Genomic DNA, 12964 nt, shown 5'->3' with positions numbered 1-12964 from the left:
AGGTTGTTTATCATGCACACTCGGTAATTGTGCGATTCTGAGAAATTTCACTTGACGTGCAATCTGCAAGAACTAGGGCAGCGCCCAGAGCAGTCGTTTTATTTATTATTAATATTATAAGAAACTGCTCCGAAAGTTGCCATTTTCGCAGCCACGAAAGTAATATTATTATTCAATCATAATTGCAGGTTGTAAAGCGGCGGCTGGATCAGAGAATGATTTACATTTTTACAACACACGACCTGACCGACCTGTGCAGCTCGCCAATTCGATCGGAATTGAGCGGGTGCTTTATTTATTTATTTATTGTAGGGACGCAAGTAAAACGCTCGGTTTAATTTGCGTGCCCAGGGGCCTGGTGGGCGCCGGCGCCGCAGCCGCCGCTGCTGGAGTTTGAGCCTAATTTATTATTTCCATCGCGTTAATTGTGAAATACAACTCTCGGCGTGTGTGCACTCTGGCGATTACGCTCGCACGCTCAAACTCGCGCTGACAGCCAGCCCTCTGATGATGAATGGACGCCGTTTTAGCATAGATTCGGATGCAAATGAGACGCTTGTCGGAATGTTTTGAATTCTAAAATTTTGCCTGGATTTGAGTGCAGGGGCGACGGTTCATCGATGCCCAAATTTATTTTTTTTTCTCTTCAGGAAATTATTTATTTAGTAATGGAATAACTTTTGAAGCGTGGATTAGTAGATGCATTTTCGTTTAATATTAAATAGCAGATCAATTCATCGCAATAAGTCACAAAACTGAGTGGTTTAAAAATGTGAAGAGCACGAAATATTTTTAAAAAAATGTGCTAGGCGCTGTTTTTCCCGATTAATAATATTTCATAGCAATTATGTTACAATAATTAATTAATATATTAAATAAATAATTAATTATTTTGGTCCTTTGGACACAAATTTCTGTTATTATTTGCTTGTTGAAATCTTGTTTGCACTATAACATTCAATAGGATTAGATTTTTTGGGGGGAGATTTATAAAAATGCGGAAAAACTTCCAAATTAGTTTTTAATTTCGGCTGCGCATTGAAAATTTGTCATTCTACTTAATTTTGAAATGTAATCTCCCATCCATCGACTTAATTGCTCTGCGAATAAGGAATAAATAATTCTCATCAATTTAATTAAATCATTTTCAAGCTCAAAATATGCAAATCTAGGCTCGGTAAAAGGCATATCGCTCTGTCTTTATGCACTTAAGATTCCAAACAATTTGGCCGCATCCCTCCAGCCGTCAGACCGGTAATTTACGCACCGAATGGCCAGCAGCAGCAGTGAAATTAGCATCTAAATTGAGCTCCAAACACTCCTACTGAACACCATCTGGCCCTTTTGCACCTCCACTCGAAGTTGTTTAGCTGCGCATAAACTTTCTCCGCAATTGTCTTTGTGGCTGTGCCGATTTGGTGAAAAATAAAATGTTGATAAACGTCTCGAACGTCTGTTCAACGTAATTTGGCGTTCGGCCGGAAAAATATTTGGCCTGTGCCTGCAACTGGGCGATGATTTGCCTACTATACACAAACAAGCTCTCCGATCACGACCTCCTGACGTGTCGAGAGGGCAGTGATCAACAAGATTGGATTTATAGCCGCGCGTTTGTGTACCGACGACGCACGCCGCGCGGATGTTTAATCGTCCGACCGATTCGCCGCCTTTATCGCTTCAAATAGACCAGACAGCTGTTTGAAAATTCATATATTCAAACTGCCTGAACAATTTTTCTCAATTTTTTCTGTCGGAGAATGCTTACTTAGTGTTTGTGTGTATTTTTTTTTATTTTTTTAATAATAAATTACTAGCATGCACTTTTAAACCACGAGATTATTTACATCGGGAGATTTTAGTATTTTGAATATATCTTTTGTTTCATTTAATATAAAATTCCAGCATTTTGAACTATAATTTGAGACGGGAAACATTCTATTTGCAAATCCGGAGATGTTGCCTAATAATTTGATTTTTTTAGATTTTTTAATTCACATAAAATGGATCTTTTCACCGGCTCGAAAAATGTCAAGCCATTAACGATTTTTAAGCTATTTTCCCGGCCACAAATCCATCTAAGTGTCTGATTGTAAGAAATAACTAATAGATCAACATTTTTCCATTTGTCTACTGAAGTTTTAGAGTTTGAATCCAGTGTGCAAATTAATTTTGAATTAGAAATTGAGAATTAATCGGCTGAAATTTTATTACCAACACATTATCAATCGTTCAGCTCAACGGGACTTTATAAAAATATTCCAAATTGGATTGGTATACTTCAGTAAAAAATTTTATTTATTCAAATATTTGTGTAAAAGTTTAAAATTTGGGCAAAAATCAGAAAAATTGGTAGAATTGATTCATATTTTGTTGGCTATCAACAGAATTAATTTTACTTTCATTTTTTTGGTTACTAATTTTTTAGATGGAAAGAAATATCAGTTTTTATTTATACGCATTTCTGAAGTTTCGTCATTTCAGCGTCAAATTTTTCCAGTTGAGCGATGACGAGCCGAGAGCGAACAAGACCATTTCGTCGCAAGGAAGCGAGATAAAAGGAGCAATTAGTGCCTGCTGCTGCTGCTGGCTTTTTCTCTCTCTCTCTCTCTCTCACTCACTCGCCCAAACTGCGAGTGAGCAAGGAACGACGACGCCCACGCACGCAGAACCAGAAACCGCGCGCGCGGCGTGTGTGTTTATTATTTATGAGTGTGTGTGTGTGCTGCTATCTGGCCGATGAATCGCGGTTCCTTGGCTGACTGGCTTGCACCTCTCGATCGCACACGTGCCCTCCTCCGTTCGAGAGGGTGTATTGAACCGCGCCAATTCGGAATAAATAAATAAAAGCCGCGGTGATCGTAATTAAGCATCTCGTTCCGCCGGCGCCTTTCGAACAGAATGAATCGGCTTTGAGGAAAGTGGTTCGTAGCTCTGCTCAACTGATCTCTAATGACAAATTGAGCCGGGGAGGAAAATTATGCGCAAAAAAGCTGCCAGTTCCAAATCAGGAAGCCAAACTTCCTCGACATCTGGGGGTGACTTTTGAGAAACGAGGAAAGTGTCAAATAGAAATCAAGGGAGCTTTCAGCCGAGTTGGGGCCAATTTCTGTAGAATTCATTAATAAATCCTCAGAAAATCAAGTCCCAAGTTTTGGCAATGGCGCTGCTATGCAAGTTAGGGAAATTTGGAAACGTAAAACGTGGTTCTGTAATTTTACCTTTGAAGTTGCAATTATTACAAGGGCTGCGAATTTAGTTTTTACTTTTATTTTTCTGGTTTTAAACCATGGAATTTGAAATCCCATTCAAATACTTATCTTTTTACCTCTTAATGTGGAATGATACAGGACAACAGTTGAAAATTATTTGAATTATTGGATGCCGTAAACAATTGATCGATAAACAATTTGCAATAGTAAAAAGGACCTTCCTACAATAAAAATTCAAATGTTGCCAATTTTCTGCATAATGTACAGTGCTTGAACATATTTTCTTGGCATATTCCGATTCCTCTCGTCGAGATCTGTCCAACGGTTCATTGGGGAAACTCTTGGTTTTGAAATTAAATCGGATTTCAAGTAAGGAGAAAACCATGACCTTTTAAAAAGCACGGTAACTTTCCAGCCAATTTTCTCAAAAAACTACAGTGCTTCTTAAATCAATTTAGGCTTTAACTGAATCCTAAGGGACGAGTTTATGCATTTGCAACAAGCATTTTCCAGGCTTTTGCAGTATAATTCCTCTTAAACTAAAAACTAATAAAAGCTAGAAAATAATTGTTAGAGGGTGAGTTGAAATACCGACGAGGCATTATTAAAAAACTGTTAGTGTTGAATTTTTAAAACGATTGAGTGGTTTCGTCGTTGTGCCCAAAAAACTGACGCGTTTAAATAAGCTAAAACCCGTACAAAAGAGGCTTTGAAAATTACAGGTGGATTTTTTTAACACAACAGAATATTTTTGATTTGCTATCCAGTCAGAAAAAGTATTATTTACAAAAGATTTGTTTTTATTGCAATTATAAAAGGCAAATTTGCCTTTCAACCAGAACTCCATCGAAGAGAGAGGTATATTATTATTTGTATAGAGACGCGTCAAAAGCAAGCTGCTCGAATTTTTCATTCTTCTCGCCGGACTCATAATATGCGGCTGACTCTTGCTCCGTGCCAAACGTCAGCCGGGCCGCTGGGCGTTCGATTGGCCTGCTGGCGCTGGACGGATTATTCGCCGCACAAAAAGCCAGCGTCAGCGGTCGATCGATGCATACCACGTATAATATATACTCTTTATCGTGTGCCGCACAGCACAGTGTCCCGCTCAAGGAAAATGCGCGCTGTTTTTTGCCGCCTGCGCTTCTTTTTCACGCATATAATTTGTCCGGCGCTCCCTATCCATCTTGGGGGAGGGGGTGGATTCGGCCTACGGGGTTGAGTGGGCGAGGAAATGACGACGACCTCATTCGCCTGTCCCAAATTTCCTTCTCCTCCTCAACCTCACCCGCGCTCACTCACTCACTCAGTCAGCTGCTTTTTTTCAATTTGAGCCAAAGGAAAGGGAGGGATTTTGGTTCCGGTTCAAAGAAATCCTAACTGTGAGTTTTTTAAGCGCATATGTGTCATTTTCGCTGAAAGCTTTCAGCCGCCGTGGAGTGAAAAGCATATGAATTGCCGCGGCAACCGCTGCAAGTAACAATTTATCAGAGTGCACGCGTTGCTAGTGGATGACGATGTAAATCAATCCACCAGCCCTGCTCTCAGCAAAACGGATTCTGACACTAGACTCCTGAGCTGATAGTGCGCTCTATCAGTTTGCTAGTTTAGCTGACAGCTGATATAATTATTTTCCAGTAGATAGAGCGCGAGTAAAGATAGATCTCATAATTATCTTAGATTGAAAGGAATCTGTAAAAATCATCCCTTATTAAATAAATTACTTACGTTCCATCTCAAGGAAATTAACTTTTGTTTAGAGTGATTTTTGAACAATTTTATTCATCCCTCCATGTGCAATTTAATTTCAGATATTGCCAAATTTCTCCAATTTAAACGGCGTGTATTGTTCTCAGTTTCAACCGTGCGAAATGAGGTGAATTTCCCTTCTGTTGAAAATTTACAGCATTTCAGTTGGAACACTGTACGAGCTGCTTGATTAGAGCCAATATACTGGGAAAACTTGAGAAAACTAAAGGATTTTTAGCTCATGTACAAATTAATGCTTTTATTCTGATGCTGCAACCCCCGGTTTGCATTTGTTTACCACCCGGTTTTTTTACCACTGGTTTAAAGCACTCAATTTTTACCAATTTGTTGCGCAAGAATTGCAAGAAATGAATTTATTCCATTTTTCTTTTGTGAAAATCTAAAATTTCGGCCGGAGAGCTCAAAATTTCCTCCACTGTGCAGATTTTTGCTTTTAAATTGCCATTTTGCTGCCTCAATTTCTCGAAAAATTTCTCTCTGACAATTTTTCAAGTCGAGGTAATTAGAAAATTATTGAAAAATAAGGTTAAAACTGCAGGAAACTGGTAAAAATTGCAAAATGCGGGTTTTTTGCAACCCTGCAACCGGCTCAGGAGTCTACTCGCAGCTCGGTTTCAATTTTTAATCATCAGATCGTATTGCGGGCGAGATTTATGCGCTGATGTGCGTGGGTGTTTGTCTGTTCACCGCTTTTAATGCTATTCCGCAGCAAGGGTTTGGTTTTGTCGGTTTTGTATGTATATAAATCAAACGCGTATCGATTCGCGGCAGCAACTCGTGTACCACGCACACACAGCCCCTTGTATATTATGCACAGACCATACTCGCTCGCACCCGGCGGCGGACGCGCTTGCAGACAGCGTGCGCAACTGGTTGCATACCCGCCCGTCGATAAGGGGCTTCCGAAACGACCAGCCTCGTTTTCCGGGCGCAATGGATCTCGTGCTTTCCGCACTCGTCGTATACACCAGCCCAAATCACCACTCGGGTGCGTGGCAGGGCAGGGCGGCGCTCGTCTCCGCGGTGAGCTCGGAAAACGGAGCCCGAGGGGCATTTTTGCTCGCTCGCACCGCTGGATAAATCTGCAAATTTAAAAAAAATAAAAATGGAGGTAGCCGGCACTCTTCACTTGAAGATTTTCTACGAGACAGTTCAAATAAATTCACGTATATCTTAAAATTTAAAATTGAACTACAAATAATATGTAGCATAATTTATAAGAATAAAATTTGTCGTATGTAATACTATTTTCCCTCACATTTAATTGACTTTAAAAATCCTCCAAAACTTTTGTTTGTTAAAAGATGTATATTTTCCAAAGAAATATAGTTCCCGTTATTTATCACGCCTCCCTGATGTAAAAGAAATTGTTTTAAGAAATTTCAAACTGACATAGTGGTCGCATTTCGAGCCTTACAATTTTTGAACCAGTATTTTTGGGCTATTTAAAAAATAGGGATGTTAAATATAAGTAAATTACGGCTCTTATGGGAAAAATGTATTTGCTTCGTAAAATGATTGATTGAAAATGTCCCAAACTGTCAAAAGTTCATCAACCTTCTTTAACTTTTGGAAAATAATTTTTAAATCGGCAGATAATTTGTACTATTTTTCTGAGCGCTTGATTCTTGGCAAGAAATAAAAAACTCCAGCTGTAAAAAAGTATGCAGATGTTTCGCTTGTCCCATTTTTATCATTTAAAAGAAGAACTGGCTCGCTCGTTAGACCGACCGTCGCATACATATTTTCGCTGCGAGGATAATTAAAATTAAGAGCAGCTCGTCATAAAAAGTGGCCCCGCGCTCGCTCGTGTCAGTAAAAGTCGTCGTCACTCAGCTGGTTGGAACCCTTTTTGGACCGCAGATTGGATTTCTGTTTGGCTGCACGAAATTATTAATTTAATTGAGACGTGCTGCCCGACAGGCTTGTCAGAGCGTCGCCTAATTATAGCCAACAACGCGACTGATGAATTATTTCACACCTGACGTTAGGGGGAAGGCACACGAGGAAAGTTTCGCTCTCTGGTGTGATGAACGCCTGAGCGCCGGGAAGGGAAATTAGTTAATTGATGGGAAGGTATAGTACCGGCATTGCGTGTTAGGAGCTTTTAAAAGCTTTTCCTGCAATGAGAGTTTAAGTGAGGGATTAAAAAATCGTACAATGCAATTTAATGCAAAAAAACTAGTTTTCCTTGGAATTAAATTATTAACGATTTATTTTTTCAGAGAATTAACATTTTCCTGATGCGGAAAAAAGAAAATTTTGTAAACTGTATAGTTATTTTTAATTAAAATAATTTCCTCGTTAAAATAACTCTGATATTTAATAAACTAAATGTCATGAAATCCTCAAGCAACTTAAAAAAATGCTCTAAAACCGTCATAATCGAATTAGAACCCATCTGTAGATACATTAGGTTAAAATTTCGGGGTAACAGGATGTTTACATTTCGTCGGATCCTAATCTTTTCTATCCTTCTCTGTAACCAATCATTTTTGCTAATTAAAAATATTTTAATATAAGCCCAAACATTCAAATCCCGAGTAATGAAGTTGAAAGTTCGATGTAGGGTAAATCTGGTCCTTTGGTATCTAAAAGCCGGAAAGTTGGTGGGTGAGGGACAAGTTTGCTTGGAAGTGATGTCAATTCAGCGTGTGGACTGATGAAATAATGTGTCATGTTGCAGGGGAGCCTTCTCGGAGGTGCGTCTGGCCGAGAGCAAAGAGAGGCCTGGTCAAATGTTTGCCGTCAAAATCATCGACAAGAAGGCCCTGAAGGGCAAGGAGGACTCGCTGGAGAACGAAATCAAAGTGCTCAGGAGGTGAGTCGCGCATAAGCCAGCACAAATCTTCCTTTGTTTCTCTCCGTGTGTGTTTGTGTTTGTGTACATACATATATATTTATACATATATTTCTCTTCCATTCTCCTGGACTGAACCCTAGGGTGTTTCCACTAATCCAATATTTAATTTCCCGTGAAACCGCGTGTTTCCATTTCCACCTCTTTGCGATTTTGTTTGTTTGAGGGCGTCGTGTAAAGCTCCGTGGTGTTTGTTTGGAGGTGAATAATCTTCCATTTGTTGTACAGATCGTTCAAATAAATAATACGGAGTGTTAAGCTGCGGTTGCTAAAATATTTACGATTCGATATATTTTCACAAACAGCCAGAGTAAAAATTTAACCTTAACTGATAAATATTTTTGCTCCCAGGAGAGTAAGGAAAAGAAAATAAATAAATGAGAGCCTTTTAACTGACAAAAAATTGCATTTTTAGATTAAACGCAGGTCTACCAACTAAATATTTATTTCTCCTGAAATTATTTCAACTGGCAACCCATCAAATGTGGTTTATAAAGTTGGTACCAACGAAAATGGTACAATGGACGTTTGTGCATTCATTTCGCGATTTTCATTAGCAGACTCACTCATGCACGTCCGATCGAGCGGACCATTTGAGACGCTGGCCAGCCAGCCGAACTCGATTACAGCTGCCAATTAACCCCTAGCGCAGTTTTATTTTTTTTTACTCAGCAAGAGTGCAGGCAGAAAATTCGGCTCTCAAAGACGGCCGTAGACGCAAAGGAGCGCCTCCCCCTTTCATCACTTTAATTTGCAATTTATCTTTTTTTCCGCCTCGACGCTGATTAGTCGGCTGACTTGGTTTAGCGGGTAATTTGGGGAAAAATGGCTGAGTGGTTTTAAATTCGAGTTACAGGCACACACTTTATCCGAAAAGCCATTAATCCCGCTTTTCTTTTGAATGTGGTTAGCCGAAAATCGATTTATCTTTTTTATGGAAGATAGATGAAAGAAGTAATGGGTAAATATTAATTTTTCTGCTTCTGCAAAAAAAAATTACTCAAGATTCGGAATTATAAATAAGTTTTTAAATGAATTTGCAGCTTTCTATCACAGTCTATTTTATTGAAAACCGATTTTTATGCTTTTTTAACGCTTACAAACACAAAATACGAATACAAACTAACATTTCTCGTATCATCCATCTATCTAATTGTTCATAAAATAGCTATTAATTATAGAGCTCATTTCCTTACAGGTTGTTTCAAATTAATAAATCAAACAAACCTCGACCTGCTTCATCTATTAATATAAACAAACTCTGTTGTGACCGTTTCTGTCTCTCCAGATGGCTGGGGAGCCGTGAGAAATATGAAATTAATGGCCGGCCGCGCCCTGGGCCATATATTTATAATGAACTTTCCTTTCTTCGCAGCTGGCCAATCGATAATAATTTTCGATTTTGCAACGCAAATCGAGAAGTAATTGCCGCTAATCACTCGGATAGAAAACAATAAATCACCGCACCACTCAAATTAACATATATATCTCATCTTGAAAAAGCACCATTCATCTCGTCGGGGCTCATTAGTTGTCAGATCGATTTGAGAATAATCAGAGCTGCTGGCTGCTGCTGCAGGGATTTCGCAACGCTCGCTGAAAAAGAAACAAAGGCGGAGGCCGGAATTATAATTGCAGATGAATTATGACCCAGATCGAGCTGAATGACGCTTTTCAACGCTGAATTTACGTTGCATTATATGCGATCTTGTTCGACTTTGAGCTGAGCCAATTTGGATAAAATAATTGATGACGGGCGATGACGGCGAACGAGATGGTTTTTAAAGTAGAGCCGGAACTGGAGGGACGAATGAATTTATTTCATGAAATTGCCTTTGGCATTTTATTATTTTGAGTAATGTTCAAGTGGGCTGCTGTAATTAAATTTTATTTTTTTAAAAGGACTTAAGAATATTTCAGCGGGGGCCAGATGTGCGATAAAATTGGTTCGCACTGCGCAGATCCAAGATGGCGTCTGAATGTTGGAAACAAAAAGCCGTACGAGTGTCAGGAGTTTGTTTTTACGATCCAAAAGACACAATTAGTTAAGAGTAATGCAAATTATGCGTCACAATATTGACCAAAACTTGCTTCTTTTCACGTGAGCGTTTTTTCACGCCATACTCCACCGGACGCCATATCTGCGCGTCGCACGAATCTGGCCCCCGCTGATATTTATGGAGCACAGATCCACTTTAAGAAATATTTCTGAGCGATAGCTACAATTTCATATAAAGTTTAGAATAATTCTCAAAGTTGAGCAGTAGGAGGACTTGCGTAACTCGGAGTGAAATTCAATCACGAATTGTTAAAGGAACACCAAAGATGAAAAGGCGGAGGACCCGAAGGATTCATTATTGAAAGGAATTTGGGAAGAGATATTCAAGCACCTTGTGATTTACTAAAGCAATTTCGCGATGGAATTTGCGGGGAACAATTTCAAAGTTGAGCAAGCACGCAATTGCCGGGGCGGAATGATAATTGCCCACTTGCACGCTTGAATTTTGATTTACACGTACGAGCATTTTTCGGTAACTAGGCCACACCTGAGTCATAATTCATGCCAATTATCGGTAGGTCAGCGTGGCGAAAACACGATTTATCGGCCAGCAGCAGGTTGCCGCACATTTAATTGACTTGTAGCTTGCTCGCTTGTTCGCGTGGCCTGCGTACCAATGGATAAGTTATAAACTGTATTAATCATTTGTTTTGTAAGTGCGCTGGGGAGTATCATCAAGTTGATCGGCCCTCGAGTAGCCGCAGACACGCAATATCAGACATCAAAGTTTTTTTTTTATTTTCACTTGATCGGCTAAAGTTAAATTCAGGAGGAATTTAAAAGATTTGAAAGTGAAATTAAGCTCGTTTTACTGCTTTCTTGAAATTTAAATGTTTTTAAGATTTATTTGATCCAATCTGATTATTGTTTTGAATTTAATTTAAACCACCAGGCTCCGGATTGCGATCTGTGTTTGTTCCCGCCGGTCAGAACTTTTAAAGGTGCTTAAATTAACATTTTTTACAGTTGATTGAATATATGCCCATTTCGAAGCTGCGCAGTAAACTTGTGAGCATCTTAAGCATGCGCAGTAGGTTCAGATCGCTTCTTCATCTCACTGAGAGGCCGGAACGCAGTACTGCGCATGCGTGACTGAAATTAAAACCTTCTGCGCAGTCGTAATTCCCGCCGGGGCCCGGGTTGCGATCTGTGTTGGTTCCCGCGTTTCAGAAGTCAATATGGCGTCGAACTAATGACGGCCAATCAGGAGACAGTCCAGCGGCCAATCAGAAGCGTCGAAAAAGAGGCGTGCCGGCCTAATAATTTCATTGCCGCGCATTTTGTTACATTTCCATTGGCCTGATGTGCCATCTAACGGTCGATTTGCCAATTACCGGGCTAATCAGCTGTTACTAAAGAAATAACAACAAAAATATTCATTGTTCTGAAGGTATTTTCATGGTAAATTTTCCAAACCAATTTCATATTCCCACCGTCCTCTACAAGACGCCATATCGTCACGTAAATCTGGACCATGGTGATGTAAACCAGTTTCTCAAACTGTCCAAACTTTGAAATTATCGGCTCTTTGGGAAAGCTAGGCAAAATTATTTATTATTTTTTTTTTTCAGAAACACCCGGCTGGACAAAACTTAAAATCGGCATATTTAATTTTTTGCTCTGATTTTATTCAATTTATTAATCAAATTACTAAACAAACCTCTTCCTTGTCTCGCCACTACTATTCCGCATCTTTACATTCATAAACTTTAAGAAATTGTTGATCCTAAAGTATCGAATGTCGAATGCAAAATGCCTGGAGGAAATTGAAAGGTGGCTCACATTGCCAAAGTGATAAATCTGATCCCGCATAAATATTCGGCGCTCATCGTTTTTCGATACAGAACCTTCACTACTTATTCCTCGGCCTTGGTCGGGGTTGCGAGCAAAAAAATGAAATAATATTTATTGTTGCTCAAGCAGAGCTGTGCAGCTAGCAAAAAGCGGCGGCGGCGGCGGTACAGAATTGAATGGAGGCAGAGGCGAAGTGGAATGAATAAAAAAACAGAGCGCGCGCTTCTGCCAAGCACTTATCGACTTTCGAGAGCCCCGGTGCCCGCCTGCCCGCCCGCCCGACCGCCCGACCACCCTCCCGCCCGGCGGGTCTGCATACCCGGCAGCCGAGCTGCGCTCTCCGTGCCTTTGACTCATTACTCTATACACCGCATCCACGTTACAAAATAATAATAATTTGTAATTGGCGGCGCATTTAATACTCTGCCGCCAACGTGTTTATACGCGGCGTTGCCCGGGAAACGCGCGCACCGTTCATTCTCGATTGCATACATAAACGCATTTGCCCGCATTAAGCGCGACGACAAGCGCCCATCGCGTTATTTACTCTGTGTATTGACCACTTGCGTTCGTTTTCTCGTCTCGTTGTCAATGTGAACGCTTGGCAAGAAGCCTCTGGGGTAGGATAAGCGGCTTTTTTCAAATCGATAATATGTATGCACAGTTTCTTCAAACAAATTCTAACTCATTGTCAGCATGAAAAATGAAATGAATATGTTCCAAGTAACTGGGGATCTTCATCAGGGTTCACTCAATTTTCCGCAAATTAATAAAAAAAAACTTCAGAGATTCTTAATGTTTTACCAGCGGGGGCCAGATTCTTGCGACGCGCAGATATGGCGTCCGGTGGAGTATGGCGCGAAAAAACGGTCACGTGAAAATGCGCGAAAAGAAGCAAGTTTTGGTCAATATTGTGACGCATAATTTGCACTAATTATGTCTTTTGGATCGTAAAAACAGACTCTTGACACTTGTACGGCTTTTTGTTTCCAACATTCAGACGCCATCTTTGATCTGCGCAATGTGAACCAATTTTATCGCACATCTGGATACCACCGTGTTTTACCAATTAATTGATCTTTTTATTTAAAAATAAATGTAATAAAAAACTGCAAGATATTTTCAGTTTTTTCCCGGGGGATGAGAACAAATCTGAAATGCGCCCCTCTAGTATTTTTTGTTTTCCAAAATTAAAGATAAAAATAATCTTAAATGTATAAGTTGCTTGAAAATTCAGCACGCGCCACTCACTCTTGACCGCTTTTAAACCTA

General features: G+C 39.9%; 2 protein-coding genes across 5 annotated transcripts in view; one reads left to right on the top strand and one right to left on the bottom strand.

Moving 5' to 3' along the window:
• The window catches only part of zfh2 (Zn finger homeodomain 2), a 230132-nt gene that overhangs the window by 4368 nt on the left and 212800 nt on the right, over window positions 1-12964 (bottom strand). The gene's annotated exons all lie outside the window — the stretch shown is intronic.
• CaMKI (Calcium/calmodulin-dependent protein kinase I) overlaps window positions 1-12964 on the top strand; it is a 55332-nt gene that overhangs the window by 23545 nt on the left and 18823 nt on the right. For all 4 annotated transcript variants that reach the window (XM_065483208.1, XM_065483207.1, XM_065483209.1 and 1 more), the window contains exon 2: window positions 7666-7800. In XM_065483208.1, coding sequence (XP_065339280.1) covers window positions 7666-7800 — 135 coding nt within the window. The remainder of the gene's footprint in view (window positions 1-7665; window positions 7801-12964) is intronic.

This window comes from Cloeon dipterum, chromosome 3 (assembly GCF_949628265.1).
Source record: "Cloeon dipterum chromosome 3, ieCloDipt1.1, whole genome shotgun sequence".
NCBI classification, from domain to species: Eukaryota; Metazoa; Arthropoda; class Insecta; order Ephemeroptera; family Baetidae; genus Cloeon; species Cloeon dipterum.
The sequence above is the reverse complement of the archived record's forward strand: the minus strand, read 5'-3'. Positions and strand labels throughout refer to the sequence as shown.